The sequence below is a fragment of the Cnephaeus nilssonii genome (assembly GCF_951640355.1).
Source record: "Cnephaeus nilssonii genome assembly, chromosome: 6".
NCBI classification, from domain to species: Eukaryota; Metazoa; Chordata; class Mammalia; order Chiroptera; family Vespertilionidae; genus Cnephaeus; species Cnephaeus nilssonii.
In genome coordinates this window covers 89,611,408-89,631,609 of record NC_137077.1, presented here as the reverse complement: position 1 = coordinate 89,631,609, position 20,202 = coordinate 89,611,408, and the positions used below count along the sequence as shown (strand labels likewise).

General features: G+C 44.5%; 1 protein-coding gene across 1 annotated transcript in view; it reads left to right on the top strand.

Moving 5' to 3' along the window:
- The window catches only part of LOC307101111 (maestro heat-like repeat-containing protein family member 1), a gene marked incomplete at both ends in the record, with an annotated part of 79,966 nt that extends 60,442 nt beyond the window's left edge, over positions 1-19,524 (top strand). The window contains one exon of the mRNA XM_079773805.1: positions 19,211-19,524. Coding sequence (XP_079629931.1) covers positions 19,211-19,524 — 314 coding nt within the window. The remainder of the gene's footprint in view (positions 1-19,210) is intronic.
- Positions 19,525-20,202: the final 678 nt, after the last annotated feature.

Here is a 20,202-nt window from a genome sequence, read left to right as displayed (position 1 = left end):
GCCAGGGAAGGGGGTGGTATTGGGAGGGCAGTCTTCTGACTTCTCTCCACCCTTAGCCTACATCATGTCCCCCTCACTAGAAGGGGCAGCCACACTGGCCATTTTCTGCACTGTGACTCGATCCCTGCCTCCCACTGGGAGAGTTTCTGCCCTTGATCTTCATGGGGCTGCCTTGGAGGCTGGCTCTCATTCTTTGCATCTCAGCTCAAATGTCCCCTTCTCAGAGAGGCATTCCCTGACTGGCCTGTCTAAAGGGGTCCTTCCCAGTTAGTTGTTCTCATCATTCTGTTAAATGTCCTTCTTTGCACTTAATTTATGTTTACTTGTTGTTTTTTCCTCCACTAGAATATTAAGTTCTATTTTTAAAAATACACTTTTTATTGATTTCAGAAAGGAAGGGGAAGGGAGAGGAAGAGATAGAAACATCAATGATGAGAATCATTGATCAGCTGCCTCATGCACACCCCACACTGGGGATCAAGCCTGCAACCAGGCAGGGGCCCTGACCAGGAATCAAACCATGACCTCCCGGTTCATAAGTTGATGCTCAACTACTGAGCTACACAGGCTGGGCGAGAATGTTAACTTTTGACTGTGGGGAATCTGTCTTTCTTATTCACCACTGTATCTCCAGCACATAGCACAGTGCTTGATGATAGTAAATCTCAATTAATAGTTGTTGATTATTGTTTATAACAGTGAAAAATTGCAAACAGCTTTATTATTCACTAATAAGGTGTTCATTAAAGAAATTTTGGTAGAATCATGTGATTGGATATTATGTTATACTAGAGGCCCAGTGCACAAAATTCGTGCATGGGGGTGTGTGTCCCTCAGCCCAGCCTGCACCCTGTCCAATCTGGGACCCCTCCTACTGGGATCGGGCCTAAAGGGGCAGTCAGACATCCCTCTCACAATCCAGGACTACTGGCTCCCAACTGCTCGCCTGCCTGCATTCCTGATTGCCCCTAACCACTTCTGCCTGCCAGCCTGATCACCCCCTAACCACTACCCTGCCAGCCTGATTGATGCCTCACTGCTCCCCTGCCAGCCTGTTTGCCCTGCAAGCCTGGTCACCCATAACTGCCCTCCCCTGCAGGCCTGGTACCCCCCAACTGCTCTCCCCTGCAGGCCTGGGTCCCCCAACTGTCCTTCCCTGCAGGCCTGGTCACCCCCAACTTCCCTCCTCTGCCGGCCTGGTCACCCCTAACTGCACTCCCCTGCAGGCTTGATCACCCCCAACTGCCCTCCCTTGCAGGCCTGGTCCCTCCCAACTGCCCTCCCTGGTTGGCCTGATCTCCCCCAACTGCCCTCCCTTGCAGGCCTAGTCCCCCACAACTGCCCTCCCCTGCTGGCCTGATCGCCCACAACTGCCCTCCCTTGCAGGCCTGGTCCCTCCCAACTGTCCTCCCCTGCTGGCCATCTTGTGGTGGCCATCTTGTGTCTACATGGGGGCAGTCATCTTTGACCACATGGGGGCAGCCATCTTGTGTGTTGGAGTGACAGTCAATTTGCATATTATTCTTTTATTAGATAGGATTAGATAGGATAGAGGCCTAGTGCATGGGTGGGGGCCAGCTGGTTTGCCCTGAAGTGTGTCCCGGATTAGGGTGGGGGTACCCTTGGGGCATGGGATGGCCTGGGTGAGGAGCCTGTGGTGGTTTGCAGGCTGGCCACATCCCCCAGTGACCCAAGCAGAGGCCCTGGTATCTGGGATTTATTTATCTTCTATAATTGAAACTTTGTAGCCTGGAGTGGAGGACTGGGCCAGCCAGGGCAGGTGGAAAGCTTGGCTTCCTCCAGCTCCAGGGGCAACTCAAGCCTCCTGCTCTCTCCAGCTCCATGGCTGCCACCATTTTTGTTGGGATATATTTATCTTCTATAATTGAAACTTTGTAGCATTGAGTGGAGGCCTCGGCCGGCAAGGGCAGGTGGAAAGCTTGGCTTCCTCCATTGCCGGGGAAACCCAAGCCTCCCTCCTGCTCTTGTGGCCGCAGCCATCTTGGTTGGGTTTATTTGCATATTCGCTCCTGATTGGCTGGTGGGCGTGGGTTGTGGGTGTAGCAGAGGTATGGTCAATTTGCATATTACTCTTTTATTAGATAGGATGGGGTAATATTTTATGGGAAGAAAAATGTTAATCCTATTTTTGTAAAAAAAAAAAAGTGTCTATGTTAGATATTTAAGAAATACTGCAAGGACAGGTATGAAAATATCATTTTTTCCTGGGTTTGAGTGCTTTCTCTTACTTTCTTTTTTAATAAACAATTTGTATTTGAACATTTTCTACAATAAAACAATATTACTTTTACAGTGACAAAAAAAGTATTCTAAATGAAGTTATATTATAATGTGACATGTGGGGTGGAAAACAATGGTGTTTGCGTAAACAGTCGTTGGAGATTGAGAATCTGAGTTGACTTCCTTTCTGGTTTCAGCTCTTGAAAGTATGAAGAATGATCCTGTGGAATCTAACCAGATTTTGGTGAATACTCTTCTGCAAAATATTGAGGAATATGTTAATCCTGTGGACAGCTCTACTTCCATTATAAGTACTCGCTTCTTCAGATTATCTGGCAGGAGAGTCCGAAAAAGAAAGAGGCATCTATTTAAGACTGTCAGACGGGAAGGAGACAATGATACCAATCGGCAGAGGAATTGGCTCCTAGGCCCTCTAAATTTACTGTGCACTTGGTGCAAGGGAGGGTAAAAAATACTCCCCTTATAAGAGGCAACTTAGAAAAGTCAACACAGTCACAAGCACCAAAGTCTGAAAGTCCCCCTGAAGAAACTGAATTGATCCAAAAACAAGTTGCTCCTGAGTCACTGTGAACATTTAGAACTGGTGGCTAAAGCCTTTTCCAGCTGTTTATCCAGATGTCAGTGCTTGACTCTACCGTAGTCTCTCCCACCTTTTGTCCAACTGGATGGGCTACTTTGGTTTAACCCCAAATAGGTAGTTTTGATCTTGGACGATATAGTATATTCCTTGTTCTTTGTCTCCCCTAGGGTATTGTTAGCTATCAGTCGATACATATGTAAATAAACGTTATTTTTCTATCCTAAAACAAAATGGCTTCCATCCTAGTTTTTGGGGTTAGGGGGTAAACCTGAGTGACAGCAACAGCTCTGGAAGCAGTTCCTTCTACCTTCAGGTAAAGTTTCAAATGACAAAAGGGAGGAGTAGGGTGGTAGAATCACACGGTACCTAGTTTTCAATCCCACAAACACACACACAGGTTGCATGAAATTCACCTGTGTAGGGGAATGCTTGACACATTCCCATGGGTGTATTCAGATTTCAGGTTAGAGATAAAAGGCGGGCTTTGGGTTACATACTGTGGAGCAGCAATAACTCTCTCACTCAAAAAGCACATCAGATTGCCACAAAAGCACATTATTGTTGAGATAACTTTGAATCCATTCTAATTTATTTTTAAAATTATTCTAGAACTTAGATTTGAATGCTTGCTCCCTGTACCACATACCAATTGTTACTGACTAGTTCTCTATACTATTTCAGTACTACTTGTGCCTGATTTTTCATCTACAACATGGTATTATAATACCTCCTGGGTATTGTCCTCCAGTATCCATTCTTCCCTTCTTCCCTGTTTGTTTGTTTTCTTAAACTGTGCATTTATTTGCCCAGAACAAAGACTATGTATCCCATCCTCCCTTGCAGGTAGGTGTGGCCATATAACTAAGTTCTGACCAAGTGGGTGTAAGGGAAAGTGGCATATGCAACTTCCAAGAAGTGTTCATTAAGGGCAGGGGCACATCCATTGTTGTACCACCTGTCTTCCTGGTGACTAGACTGTAGACATGGTTGGAACTAAGCATCTGCCTTGGACCATCAGGAGGAAGTGATATATTGGAAGTGATAGCAGAGCCAAAAGATAGACAGAACCTAGATCAGTTATGAGAATAGAGCTCTTTTCCAGTTTGGATAGCTTACCCTGAAGACTGTGTTTATCTGGGGGATGTGGTAGAGAAAAAATTTTATCGATTTTAACCAATCTTAAGTTTTTTGTCACCACCAAACCCAATCCTAATGGGTTTACTTAATTTTTCAACATTGCTGTAGGGATTAAAAGAGATAATGACTATAAAGAGCTTAGCTGTTTGTCTGGCATGAAGAAGGCAATACTTTTTTTCCAAAGTCATGAAACTTTCAAAGTTCTCAGAACTAAGTTAGGCTATTGGAACTTAGTTCTGAGAACTTTGAAAGGTGTGAAAAGAACAAAGAACTAGTTCCCACTTTGGTCAAATTCACTAATTTTACTTCTTTGAAGTTAGCAGTGATCAAAATGATTTTGATTGCTTCTAAATTTTATTAACTTTTAGATAAAATCTTTTTGAAATTTGGTTTCCTCATATAAAAATTAGAATATTTAAACATTCTTCATGGGCTTTACAGAATTAAACAAAATATGCTATATACTAGATATATCTAAGTGCTAAATAAATGGCTATAGTTATTACCCAGGTGTGATGGTTAATTTTATGTGTGAACTTGGCTGGGCCATGGTGCCAGATATTTGATCAAACATTATTCTAAATGTTTCTGTGAGGCTTTTTGGATCAGATTAACATTTAAATCAGTGGACTTTCAGTAGAGCAGATTATTCTCTACTAGAAGCCCAGTGCACGAAATTCATGCACGGGAGCGGGGGTGGGAGGTCTCCTCAGCCCAGCCTGCACCCTCTCCAATCCAGGATCCCTCTCACAATCCTGGACCACTGGCTCCTAATCGATCACCTGCCTGCCTGCCTGGTCGCCCCTAACTGCCCCCCTTCCCGCTGGCCTGGTCACCCCCAACTGCCCCCTCTGCTGGCCTACTCAACCCTCATTGCCTCCACTGCCAACCTAATTACCCCCAACTGCCCGCTCTGCCGGCTTGGTTGCCCCCAACTGCACCCCCCCCACACACCAGCCTGGTCGCCCCCAACTGCCCCCCCTGCCAGCCTGGTCGCCCCACACTGCCTGCTTATTCAGTCGTTTGGTCGTCCCTCTCTAACCCCTCTGCCAGCCTGGTTGCCCCATGCAGCCTGCTTGTTCAGTCGTTTGGTCATCCCTCAGGCCAGCCTTGGGTGGCTGGGCAGCTGACATCCGAGGCTTGCCTGTGCCTCGGGCCGGCCCTGGGTGGCTGGGGGGCTGAGGCGACTGGGGGACTCCAGAGGCAGGCACGCAGGGCAGGCCCAGTCATGCCACCTGCCTGCCACCCCAGCGGGCCTGAGGGAACTTGGCGCCGCCATCTTGTGGCTGTGGGCGCCGCCATCATTGAGGGCATGGCATTCAATTAGCATATTCCCTCCTTTTTGGCTGTGGGTGCCACCATCTTTGAGGGTGTGGCAGTCAATTAGCATATTCCCTCTTTTTGGCTGTGGGCACTGCCATCTTTGTGAGGGTGTGATGGTCAATTAGCATATTCCCTCCTTTTTGGCTGTGGGCCCTGCCATCTTTGTGAGGGTGTGATGGTCAATTAGCATATTCCCTCTTTATTAGATAGGATAACTCGAGTGGGCCTCATTCAGTTGGTTGAAGGCCTGAACAGAACAAAAACTGATCTCCCCAGAGCAAGAGGAGATTCTGCGAGGAGAAAGCCTTTGTACTTGAACTGCAACTATTCCTGGAGTCTCCAGCATGCCAGGCTACCGCATCAGATTTTGGACTCTCCAAGCCTCCATAATTGTATGAGCCAATTTCTTAAAATAAATCTGTCAGGATATATATCCTGTTGGTTCGGTTCCTCAGAGGAACCTTAACAAATGTGTATGATGTCCTCAAGGTTCATCCATGCTCTAGTATGTGTCAGAATTTCCTTCAATTTTAAGGCTCATTGCAGATACCACATTTTGTTTATTCATTCATCCACTGATGGACACTTGGGTTGCCTCCACCTTTCAGTTATTGTGAATAATGTGTCGAAAAACAGGGAGATTCAAATATCTGCTCAAGTCCCTGCTTTCACATCTTTTGAGTATATACCCAGAAGTGAAATTGCTGGATCATATGATAATTCCATTTTTAATTTTTTGAGGAACTGCCATGCTGTTTCCCATAGAGGCTGCACCATTTTACATTCCCACCAGTAGACACAAGGGTTCGAATTTCTCCACATCCTTGCTTACCCTTGTTTTTCTTCCTCTCTCCTTCCTTCCTTCCTTCCTTCCTTCCTTCCTTCCTTCCTTCCTTCCGTCCTTCCTTCCTTCCTTCCCTCTCACCCTCCTCCCTCCCTGCCTTCTTTCTTCCTTCCTTTCTTTCTTTCTTTCTTTCTTTCTTTCAATAGCCATCCTAATGAACATGAGGTGGTATCTCATTATGGTTTTGATTTCCATTCCCCTATTATTAGTGTTGAACACCTTTTTATGTGCTTGTTGGCCATTTGTATATCTTCTTTGGAGAATTATCTATTCAACTACTTTGCCCATTTATTAATTGTGAAATCTTTCCTGCAGGAAGTCAAGAACCCACACACTACTGGCCTGCCTGAGGCAGACTGCTGTGGGCCCTCTCTCTATCCAGTAACTAAATTAACTCCAATTAATATTAGTAATGGTGAAACTTTTTTAGGCTTGTATAATGCAGCATGCAAGGTGCTAAGCCCTTTATGTTACCAAGAGGATTTCAATGATCTCACAAAAATCCCATACGATAGGTCCTTTCCCCCAAAACTATAAGAGAAAATTTATCTCAAAAGTCGCAGAGGTAGAAGAAATGAGCAATAGAAGAAATGGGTTCCAGAGACAAGTTACAGGGGCAAAAGAAAAGGACCCTTCCAACTTAGGAGAAAGAGAGAGGCAAGAAGAACCGGCCTGGGGGGAAGAAGAGGGAGGAGGGAAGGGGCAGGGAAAGCCACAGGTGTGCTCCCAGGAGGGAGATCTCCAGGATAGGTCCTGTCATTATCTCCATTTTATAACTAAGAAAACTGAGGCTCAGAGGCTTTAAACAACATTCTAAGGCCACCCAACTAGTTAATAGTAGAGGAGGGATCTGCATCCAAGCAGCGTGACTTTACTAGGGCATATACTTAAAATTGGCAAGAAGTAATGAGAACAGGGGGAAAAAAGTATCAAAAAAGGGGAGAAACCAAGATGGCGGCGTAGGTAAACACCTAAACTGCTGCCTTGCACAACAATTTCAAAAGTACAACTAAAATACAGAACGTCTATCACCCAGAACCAGGGGAAAGCTGGCGGAGTGGAAGTTCTACAACTAGAAGGAAAGAGAAAAGAGCATTGAGACGTGAAAAGCTGAGGTACGGAGGCACGCGAATCGGGCTGGCAGTGGTCAACTAGGCGTGCAGCTTTTTTCAATCGGAACGAGACAAGCTCCCAATTACTCTGAACTCCAGTTTCTGGGGAGACACTGGGGACCCGAACTCCTATGGGGAGAAGCTGGACTGTCTGCCATCGGGTCGGAAAGTGAGGGTGGCTTTCTTGCAGAGGTGCGCCCAGCAATCATTGTTTACTGCGCGGGGACGCAAACCGCGGGGACTTGGAAATGTGGAAATGCAGAGATGGATGACTGGCAGCCATCGCTGTTTGCCACACCCTAGACTAGTGACTCCCTGAGACCCCACCCCAAATAATCTACAAACCCACCCAAGCTCCACGCAGCGGCTTTTGCATATAAATGGCCTGCCCTATCACAGCTTAACCTAACAAACTGTAGCTCTGGTCAGACAGCTCCAAAACCTCCAAACCCCAAGCAAAGAGGAGAAAACTGTAGTTCTTGCTGTAGCTCCTGTTGGGTGGCCTCAGACAGTGACCTGCACCCCATTAGAGATCCAGAAGCTGGTGTATCTAGTGGTCAGTGTAAGACGACACCAGATTTCAACTACTCACATCCATAAGTTACACATTCCAGAGGCAGACTCGGTGAGCACCAAAGCCCCATGAAGCAAGTCCTGCCCCATAAGCGTATCTCCAGCACAGCAGTTCTTCAATTATAGACACAGTGGGTCCTCACAGTCAATTGGCCTGAAGGTCAATTGCTCCCAGTGACACCAACAACAATCAAAACTTAACTACAACAAGGCTGTACACACAGTCCACAAAGGGGTGCACCAAGAGTATCCACCTCAGGTAACTGGAAGGCCAACCCACTGGGCCATATAAGACACCTAGCACACAAAGCCACCCTACCAACTCAGGGAAGCAGCGGAAATATGGAGACAAAGAAACAGATCACAAACAAAAGAAATGGAGGAAAACAAACAACTGGATATAGAGTTCAAAACCACGGTTATAAGGTTTTTCAAGAATTTCCTAAAAAAAGACCAATAAATTTAGCAAGACCCTCGAGGATATGAAAAAAAAACAACTAGAAATTAAACATACACTGACTAAAATAAAAAATATTATAGAGAGACCCAACAGCAGACTAGAGGAACGCAAGAATCAAGTCAAAGATTTGAAATACAAAGAAGCAAAAAACACTCAACCAGAAAAGAAAAAAGAAAAAAGAATCCAAAAATTTGAAGATAGTGTAAGAAGCCTCCGGGACAACTTCAAGCGTACCAACATCAGAATTATGGGGGTGCCAGAAGAAAAGAGAGAGCAAGATACTGAAAACCTATTTGAAGAAATAATGACAGAAAACTTCCCCCACCTGGTGAAAGAAATAGACTTACAAGTCCAGGAAGCGCAGAGAAGCCCAAACAAGAGGAATCCAAAGAGGACCACACCAAGACACATCATAATTAAAATGTCAAGAGCAAAAGACAAAGAGAGAATATTAAAAGCAGCAAGAGAAAAACAGTTAATTACCTACAAGGGAGCACCCATATGATTGTCAGCTGATTTCTCAACAGAAACTATGCAGGCCAGATGGGAGTGGCAAGAAATATTCAAAGTGATGAATAGCAAGAACCTACAACCAAGATTACTCTACCCAGCAAAGCTATCATTCAGAATGGAAGGTCAGATAAAGAGCTTCACAGATCAGAAAAAGCTAAAGGAGTTCATCACCACCAAACCAGGATTATATGAAATGCTGAAAGGTATTCTTTAACAAGAGGAAGAAGAAAAAAGTAAAGATAAAAGTTATGAACAATAAATTCATATCTATCAACAAGTGAATCTAAAAATCAAGTGAATTAAAAATCTGAGGAACAGAATAAACTGGTGAATATAATAGAATCAGGGGCATAGAATGGGAGTGGATTGATAATTCTCAGGCGGGGAGGGGTGTGGGGGGTATGGAAAGAGACTGGACAAAAATCGTACACCTATGGATGAGGACATTGGGGGGGAGGTAAGGGCAGAGGGTGGGGTGGGAACCGGGTGGAGGGGAGCTATGGAGAGGGGGGGAGGAGAAACAATTGTAATAATCTGAACAATAAAGATTTATTAAATTTTTAAAAAATAATAAAAAAATAAAAGTATCAAAAAATGCTGGCCAATGAAGAACTTAAACAACACACAATACTTAGCTCTGTGATTACTAGCAAAAAAGGCAAAGAGGAATACATAAAAGGGTTAAATAGCTCTTACTGTTGAGTTATAGAAAGCATATTTGTACATTATGTGGACAAAAAGGGGCCACATCTAAGCCTGACAAGCGCAGGGGAAGCCTTCGGGGAGGACTTACAAACTCAGAGACCTGAAGTAACCACATAGGATGGTCTGAAATTAAAACTCTAAGCAAAAGCAGTTCATGACTGGTAGTCATGTCTTAGGCTAGAATCTTCCCTGACAAAAGTCAATCTTTCCCTTAATTGAGCCTGTCTATGGCATTTTTTTTTCCTGAGCCCATTTCTTCTATAGCCACACTGGCTGGGCTAAAGTAACTTCTTTAAGGAGAAAAGATAAAACATATGAATAAGAAAATATAGGGAAGCCCTGGCTGGTATGACTCAGTTGGTTAGAGCAATGTCCCATAAACCAAAAGGTCATGGGTTTGATTCCCAGTCAGGGCACATACTAGTACCTAGGTTGTGGGTTCAATCCCAGCCCTGTTCAGGAGGCAACCAATTGATGTTTCTCTCTCTCCTTCTCACTCTAAAAAAGAAAAAAAAACACTCCACAAACAAAACAACAAACAACAAAAACATGTCCTCAAGTGAGAATAAAATAAAAATTTTAAAAACAGAAAATAGAGGAAAGAAAAAGCTGACAAAGGCAAACAGTAAAAGCAGTGGATTAATTAACTATACAGCTAGTACAAAGGTTAAAAGGTAAAGGTAGGAAGATCATGTATAATTATAACAATAAATTAAGAGACACACAAGAACTAAAAATAATGACATAAACATAAATGTAGAAAGGATGAGTAAAAATTGTAGTGAGCCAAAACCGGTTTGGCTCAGTGGATAGAGCGTCAGCCTGCGGACTGGAAGGTCCCAGGTTCAATTCCGGTCAAGGGCATGTACCTTGGTTGCGGGCACATCCCCGGTGGGGGGTGTGCAGGAGGCAGCTGGTCGATGTTTCTCTCATCGACTTTTCTAGCTCTCTATCCCTCTCCCTTCCTCCCTGTAAAAATCAATAAAATATATTTTAAAAAATTATAGTGATTCTAGAATGTGTTTGAACTTAAGTGACTATCACCTTAAAATAGATGGCTAGAATGCTATAAACATAGCTTGGTATAGCACATACGAACCACAGACCAAAAATAGACAAGAGATATAAAAAAGAATAAAGAAATCCAAGTATGACACTATTGAAAGTCAACAACATGCAAGAGAGAAAGCAAGGGCATAAAACCAAACTGAGAAGAACAACAAAAACAATTAGAAAACAATGAATAAAATGGCAATAACTACGTACCTATCAGTAGTTCCTCTAAATGTAAATGGACTAAATGCTCCAAAGAGATAGGGTGGCTGAATGGATTAAAAAAAAGGCTGAATCAGGAAGAAACAGAAAATCTTAACAGACTGATAACTACAAAATCAAATCAGTAACCAAAAACTTCCAACAAACAAAACCCTGGACCAGATGGCTTCACAGATAAATTTTACCAAATATTCAAAGAAGAATTAATACCTATCCTTCATAACTATTCCAAAAACTCAAAGAGCAGGGAAGGCATCTAAACTCATTTTATGAGGACAGCATTACCCTGATACCAAAACCAGACAGTACAAAAAGAAAAAAAAGAAGAAGAAAATTATAGGCCAATATCTTTGATGAACATAGATACAAAAATTCTCAACAAAATATTAGCAAACAGAATTCAGCAATACATTAAAAAGATCATACAACATCTTCAAGTGGGATTTAATCCATCAGCCTGTTTTAATATCTGCAAATCAATTAACGTGATACACCACATAAACAAAAATGAAATCTAAAAATCACATGATCATATCAATAGATGCAAAAAATCATTTGAGAAAATCCAACATCCATTCATGATAAAAAAAAATCTCAGCAAAATGGGTATAGAGGGAACATATCTCAACATAATAAAGGTCATATATGACAAAACCACAGCTAACATCATAGTCAATGGTGAAGAGCTAAAACATTTTTCTTTTCTTTTTAAAATTTTTAAATATCTGAAAATCTTTAAAAAATTATTTTTATTGATTTCAGAGAGGAAAGGAGAGGGAAAAAGAGATAGAAACATCAATGATGAGAGAGAACCATTGATCGGCTTCCTCCTGCACGCCCCACACTGGGGATGAAGGCCACAACCCAGGCATGTGCCCTTGGCTAAAACTGAACCCAGGACCCTTCAGTCCACAGGCCGAGGCTCTATCCACTGAGCCAAACTGGCTAGGGCTAAAAGCTTTTTCTTTAAGATCATGAACAAGAAGGATGTCCACTTTCACCACTTTTTTGCAACGCAATCTTGGAAGTCCTAGCCACAGCAATCACACAAGAAAATGAAATAAAAGGCATCCAAATTGGAAAGGAAGAGATAAAACTGTCATTATTTGCAAGTGGCTTAATAATATATATAGAAAACTCTAAAGCAGTGATGGCGAACCTATGACACGCGTGTCAGCACTGACACGCGTAGCCATTTCTGATGACACGCGGCCGCTGAGGCGGCTGCATGCCGAGGATGAAACATTTGCTGCTCCTGAGGATGAAACATTTGCAACTAGAGTCTTGGAGTTAGAGTCTCCAAGACTCTAGTCGCAAACGTTTCATCCTCCCCTATTAGACACTCTGTGCCGGAGGTCTGTAGGCCAAAACAACAGAAGTCTGGCACAGAGCGTCTAGTTCTGGGACTTCCGGTTAAGCCAGGATCTTTGCCCTCACTTCCGCCGGCAGAGCAGGGAGCAGCGGAACGCAGCGGGGGGGGGGGGGGGGGGGGGGGGGATGCATCTCTGCGGGCCCTGCCATTACCAGTAACCAAAGAACAGTTAACCACAGCAACCATTATCTACTGTTCTGGGGTGTCATGGATTTCTAAGCCATCATTACTGAGATAAGTGAGGGGGAGGCTGGGAGAGGCGAGGGTTTGTGGCGTGCTATGGGTGCCGTTTCCCGCCATTAGAAATAGCGGCAGCCATTTTAATTCACATAAGGAACACCATCTTGCTCCATAGTGCAGACTCCATTTCACCACTATTACTGTTATGCATCCTTATTAACCCCTATTTCTGCTTATTAACCCTGCCCTTTCCTAAAAGACAGTTATATGAACCATTTTGTGGTTAGTTAGGCTAGTGAACCCCTAATTGCCTGCAGGCCTAACAAGCTATCTATAATTCTATCTTCTGTCACTGCCCCCCTGATGGAGAACCCAAAAAATAAAAAACTAAGGTTAAGTAAAGGAAGTGGTAGTAGCAGTGGCCGACCCTTTCAAGAGACATGGACTGAAATGTATGGCTTTATAGAAAAAAATGGCAGATCATTTTGCGTTCTATGTACTGAAACGGTAGTAAGCAGAATGTGGAATATAAATAGACATTTTGAAACTAATCATTCCCAGCTCTTGGAAAAAAGTGAGGATAAAAGGAAGGAATACATTTCCAGGCAGCTACACCTTTATAAGAGCCAATCTAATTCCATCCTTAAATTTATGAAAGGCTCTACAAATTTAACATCTGCAAGTTTGAGCATTGCTCACTCTATAGCTCAGCATGGAAAAGCTCTCAGTGAGGGAGAATTTATTAAAGAAACTCTCCTAAGATGTGCACCAGTTCTATTTCACGATATGCAGAATAAAGATGCAATTATTAAGAGAATATCTGAGTTACCACTCAGTAGAAATATCATAAAAGACCGAATAAAGAGACTGAACACAAACGTACAACATCAATTAAAGAGAGACATAAGGAAGTGTAAATATTTTTCGATCTCTCTTGATGAAACTACTGATGTCACATCACATGCTCAGTTGGCCATTATTGGTCGATATTCTGATGGTCTCACAATGAGAGAAGAGTTGATAAAGTTAGTATCAGTGTCAACAAGTAAATCAGGAAGCGAAATATGTAAGGTTGTTATACAAACATTTCGTGACCTAAGCATTGATATCTCTAAAGTTGTGTCAGTGACGACAGATGGGGCACCAAATATGGTGGGGGGAAAAGTCGGATTTGTCAAATTGTTTACAGAAGCTATTGGACATCCGATTGTGCCTTTTCATTGTATTATCCATCAGGAGGCTTAATGTGCCAAGGCAGGATTCACCGACGTAAACGACTTAATGTCAGTTGTTACAAAAATAGTTAATTTAATAGCTGCTCGCCCCCTTCACAAGCGAGAATTTTAGGCACTTTTACTGGAGGTTGATTCCACCTACAGTGGACTGCTGATGTGCAATAATGTAAGATGCTGAGCCGAGGCAAAGTTCTTGAGCGCTTTGTGGAGTGCTTTGAAGAAATTAAGGTATTTCTTGACGATAAGGATCTGGGAAACTTTCCTCAGCTTAATGATGATAAGTGGGTCAACACCCTGATGTTTTTTACAGATCTCTCTGTTCATATTAATGAACTGAACTTAAAGTTACAAGGTTTTGGCAAAAGTATTGACGTTATGTTTGGATATATAAAAGCTTTTGAAAGTAAAGTTAAAATTTTCAAGCGAGATGTAGAAACTAAAACTTATAAGTATTTTCCTCGAGTAACAAAGTATTTTGAGAAGGCCAGTGAAGCTGTACAAAATGAAATGGAACTCTTGCATATGAAGTACCAGCATGTTTTAGACTCATTACTTGACCAGTTTAGTGATAGATTTAGTCAATTTAGAAGTCTAGAACAGACCATGAAAATAATTAAGTATCCTGATGTAGTAGTCTACAGTAATTTGGAATTAAATGGTTTCCAATGGATGCAAATTGATGATTTGGAGATGCACCTTGCAGAATTTCAAGACAGTATCTGGGCTCAGGTGTTTGTCGACTTGAGGTCAAAGCTTGAGAATCTGGAAAGGTGCCGCTTGGAGGATCAAGAGGAGTGCCACTATGAACAGGAAATTTGGAGTGCCTGGAACCAACTACCAGGCACTTTTAGCACCCTGAAAAATATAGCAATGGCTTTACTCACAATTTTTCCCTCTACATACTTTTGTGAGGACTTATTCTCAGCGTTAAATAATATCAAAACCGACAAAAGAAACAGATTGACAGATGAAGTTAGTAGCGCTTGCTTGGGCCTGAAGTGTACAAAATACCAATCTTCAATTGAAGATTTAGCCAATGAAATTCAGCAACAAAAAAGTCACTAATAGGCAGGTTAGTTAAAGAATTCCCCTTCCTCACTTATCTTAGTTCACGGCACCCCACACAAGCTAAATAATATCAAGACCAACAAAAGGTCCGGGTGAGGCCGCACACACCTAGGTCCAGGTGAGGCCACGCGCCCCTGGGTCTGGGAGAGGCTACACGCCCCTGGGTCCGGGGGAAGCTAGATCCCGGGTCCGGGTGAGGCCATGTGCCCCTGGGTCTGGGAGAGGCCACGCGCCCCTGGGTCTGGGAGAGGCCACGCGCCCCTGGGTCCGGGTGAGGCCACGCGCCCCTGGGTCCGGGTGAGGCCATGCGCCCCTGGGTCCGGGTGAAGCTGGATCCCGGGTCCAGGTGAGGCCATGTGCCCCTGGTTCCGGGTGACGCTGGGTCCCGGGTCCGGGAGAAGCCGCGCGCACCTGGGTCCAGGTGAGGCCACGCACCCCCTGGGTCCAGGTGAGGCCACGTGCCCCCGGGTCCGGATGAAGCCGTGCCCCTGGGTCCGGCCGAGACCCAACCAGAGGGAATCGAACCTGCATTACCACCATTTGTCCACCATCCAGAGCAGAGGGGTCAATGCCGACATGTACACATAAGGAACTGGTGGACATTGATATTGGGTCTCAAAAGAACTGTTGGTCCAGAAAGAAACTCACTACAGACTGATTCATTTGACTGTCAGCATAACTATTATTGCTCATCTCACATTCAGTTCATATAAGTATATCTCTAGTGACACATGATCTCGCTCATCTAGGGAAAATGATGAACAACATAGACTGATGAACAACAACAGAACCAGAAACAAGGAGGCATCGATCGGACTATCGGGCCTCAGAGGGAGGATAGGGGAGGGTGGGGGGAGGAGGGGGGAGAGATCAACCAAAGGACTTGTGTGCATGCATATGAGCCTAACCAATGGTTAAGTTCAACAGGGGGTTGGGGCATCCGTGGGGAGGGGTGTGGGATGGGAATGGGGGGATGAGGACAAATATGTGACACCTTAATCAATAAAGAAATTAAAAAAATAAATAAAATAAAATAAAAATAATAAAAATAAAATAAATAAATAAATAAATAAATAAATAAATAAATAAATAAATAAAAGACCAACAAAAGAAACCGACTGACGGATGAACAAAGAAGTCACTAAGCAGGTAAGTTAAATATTTAGTTTTTGGTTTATTAAATACAATTATATATAACAACTAGGGGCCTGGTGCACGAAATTCGTGCACTGGGGGGGTGTCTCCTCAGCCCAGCCTGCCCCCTCTCACATACTGGGAGCCCTCAGGGGATGTCCTACTGACGGCTTAGGCCCGCTCCCCATAAGGAGCGGGCCTAAGCCGCAGTCTGGCCTCCCTTTGTGAGAGACAACCAGGCTGATCAGGGAAAGGCACCAGCCCCATCACCCCGCTGCTGGAGCCACTGCCAGTCACCACAGCCGCCAAGGTGTTTTCATCAACACGGACTCCAGTCCCTTCACCAAGAAAAAATGACAACTTTCTTTAGGCATTTTCGAGATGTGTCTTTCATAGAATATGACATTTCTTTCTTTTCTTTTTTTTTTTATCCTCACCTGAGTATATGTTTCCATTGACTTTTAGAGAATGTGAAAGAGAAAGGGAAAGACAGAGAGACACATCAAAGTGAAAGGAATACTTAGATTGCTTGCCTCCTTCATGAGCCCTGACCTGGGCCCCAGCCAGGGAGGAGCTTGCAACTTAGGTACATGCCCTTGATCAGAATCTAACCCGGACCCTGCGGTTGGCAAACCTAGGCATTATCCACTGAGCCAAACCGGCTAGGGCAGGATATGACATTTCTTAGCCCTCCAGCAGCGGACCTTCGTTTTTTTCCCCAGGAGTGTGGTGGAAAAGCCCTAGATCACCTTTTTGGATTCTTACACCCAAGTTACTAAGAATATTACCAGTGGCATACAGGGAGCTTAGCCAATGAGAGGTCAGAAAAGGTATTTCCTCTGTAGTTCACACCTATCTCCTGTGATCTCCGGCTCCGCCCCTGCCAAGGCCTAAAGCCTCCAGCCCTTGGCAGGGGGCCCCCAGCTGGCTCGATCACCAGGCTCCGCCCCTGGCCAAGGCCTCAAGCCTCTGTTTGAGGCTCGGGCCCTAGGCAGGGACCCCCAGCTGGTTCCGATCGCCCGCAGGGACCCACAGCTGGTGCAATAGCCCAGCTCCACCCACAGCCAAGGCTGCCTCTGGCAGAGGCTTGGGCTCTAGGCAGGGACCCCCAGCTGGCTCTGATCACCCGCAGGGGACCCCAGCTGGCTCTATCGCCCGGCTCCACCCACGGCCAAGGCTGCAAGCCTCTAGGCTTGGACTCTGGGCAGGGACCCCCAGCTGGCTCTATCGCCCGCTCCATCCAAGGCCAAGGTCTCAAGCCTCTGGCTGAGGCTCGGGCCCTGGACAGGGACCCCCAGCTGGCTCTGATCACCTGTGGGGGACCCCCGCTGGCTCCGATCTTCCCCTCTGATCTTCGGCTCCAATATCCCAGTTCCAACAACCTCAGCTCTCCGAGGCTGCAGCCATCTTGGTTAGGTGTATTTGCATATTCGCTTTCTGATTGGCTGGTGGGCGTGGCTGGTGAGTGTAGCGGAGTGATGATTTGCATATTACTGTTTTATTACATAGGATTATACATTTATGTTATGTTATTTATTTATTTTTTAATACATATTTTATTGATTTCTTACAGAGAGGAAGGGAGAGGGCTAGAGAGTCAGAAACATCGATGAGAGAGAAACATTGATCAGCTGCCTTCTGCACACCCCCCACTGGAGATGTGCCCGCAACCAAGGTACATGCCCTTGACCAGAATCGAACCTGGGACCCCCCAGTCCGCAGGCCGACGCTCTATCCACTGAGCCAAACCGGTCGGGGCCATTTATGTTATTTAAACTATAAATATCGGGAAATAATGTTTTTTCCTCAAAGTGACACACTACCCGAATTATGCTCAGTTTTTTGGCAAAGTTTGACCAAGCTCAAAAGGTTGCCCATCACTGCTCTAAAGAATATACCAAAAAAAAAAAAAAAAGAAATTTAGGAATTGGTTGCATTTTTATACAGCAACTAAGGTCCAGTGCATGAAATGCATGCACAGGTAGGGTTCCTAAGCCTAGCCAGCGATCAGAGCCGATTGGGGCCTTCCTTAATTCTGTGCCGCCCCCTGGTGGTCAGCGCATGTCATAGCAAGCAGTCGAATTCCTGGTTTCCCAGTAGAACTCCGGAGGGGACACTTTGCATATTAGCCTTTAATATAGAGAGATGGGCTCCTCCTGAGGCAGGACTGATATCTCAGTCAGTGCTGCATTTCTTAGCACAGAGCCTAGCACATAGTGGGCCCTCAGTACCCACTGATAAAAACTACCAAAATCCTAGAAGCACTGAGATAAATTACCCCTGTGCAGTAGAGGAAATGATCTGCTGCCCCCTCCTGACAATATGCAGCATTGTCTAACCACAGACATCCCTTTCCTGCCCTTCATGCACCCACGCACCCACGCACCCTCCCCCCCCCAAAAAAAAATAAAGTGGTGAAAAGGAAAGCAGAAAAAGGAGCTGATATTGAGCTGTCTAAAGAGACAAATTGGATTGCAGTGTTGGTAGGACACTTCTGTCAGCTCCCACACGTGTCCATGCAAGGTAGGGTGCACAGCCAGTCAGTGCTTCAAAAGGAGGGGCACATCCTTAGAGTATGTCTGACTCCCTCCACACACACTAAACTGTATATTTGGATTATATCTTAATTGTTTCTCATCTATATTGTTGTTATTGTCTTGTTACTATTACTGCTGCTTCCATTTATTTTAGTAGGTGATCACTAATTTTTCCCTCCATTGTTGTAAAGTATTTGTTTTGTTTCTTGTACTGGGTAAGGCAAAAAAGTAAGTTTACAGTTATCTGTATGGAAAATAATACAATAATTAATGAATAATAATACAAGCATAAACTGTTTTTGCCTACTCACAACTGTAAACCTACTTTTGCCCGACCCTATATTTGAAGTCTGAACTGACCACTAGCTTCTCCTAATTTTAATTCAGCTTCCTATTGATAGGAGGTTGTCTCTGATGTTCTGTGTTCCACAACTTTCTGCCAAAATCCAGATCCCAATTAGGATTCCCCTACTCCCACTCCTTCCCATGGCTTCAGCAAATTTTGTGATATAATGCACCCCCTCCTGGTGAAAAGAAGCATTATTTCAGCTCCTATTGGGGCTGCAGGTCTAATTGGGTTTTTTGTTTGGTTGGTTTTTGGTTTTTTTAATTCTCACCCCAGGATATTTTTTCCATTGATCCTTAGGGAGAAAGGGAGTGAGAAAGGAGACAAGAGAGAGAAAGAGTAACAGAAACTTCCATGTGAGAGAGACACACTGATTTGTTGCCTCCTTCCCCCGCACCCCCCCACCCCGGGCTGGGGATCGAACCTGCAACCCAGGGAATCAGGAATTGAACCTGTGACCCTTCAGTGTACAGGTCAACGCTTTAACAGCTGAGCCACATGGGCCAGACAGGAAATGCCTTTTTCTTTTACTTTTTTTTTTTTTTATCTTTCAGCTAATTTATCTTACTCTGTTAATAAGCTGAATGTAACAGAGGAACTGACGTCAAATAACAAGATGAGAATTCTCAGTGTCCAGACCGGGTTCACAGATGCCAAACACGTTAACTGGAGAGCAGTGCTGAGCAGCAGCTGCCTCTACATGGAGATCCCAGGCAGTACTCTGCCCTGGGGAGCAAAGACAGCTTCGCAGTTCGAGTTTGCAGAGGACAGCTGCATGCTGACCATGTCTTCATTTGCTTCCACAAGAACCGTGATGAGAGAGCCACTTTACTCCATACCTTCAGCTTTATGGGCTTTGAGATTGTGAGACCAGAGCACCCCCTTGTCCCTGAAAGACCCAATGCTTGCTTCGTGGCCTACACATTTGAGAGTCTTCTGACGAGGACGAGTAGCAGCTGCACCCCTCCCTTTGCCACCACTGACAGATCATCGCAGATCGTAGCCCCTTTATGTGTCTCGCTTTGTGCTGGTGGTGTTGCCAATTGCTGCACTGGGACGCAAATGCCAGGCCTGCTCCCCTCTTCTGGGTTTATCCGCATGTTGTAATGGTACAAATAAATGCTCACTCCTTGTTCAGTGCTCCACCAGGAAGCCTCTCCCTGGGGACAGGTATTATGTCTTGTTCATCTATTTATTTCTCAAAGTTCCAGAGCCTGGAAGTCTACAATCTAGCTGCCAGCAGGGTCATTTCCTGGTGAGGGTTACTTCCTGGTTTATAGATGGCCACCTTCTCACTGCGTCCTTACATGGTGGAGAGAGCAGGAAATGCCTTTTTCAATTAAATAATCTCTTCTGGGCTCCAAAGAAGTCCTCCTTTTCTCTTATTTAGTTCCTGTCCACTTATCCTTTCCCTGAAGAATTTACTGAACTACTTTCAGAAAGGCACCATAAACATTATCTTCATGTAAAACAATACCTGCCCTCCAGCAGTTGACAATATGTTTGGTGAGACATGGCACATATGAAGAAAGATTGTTCCCATCCT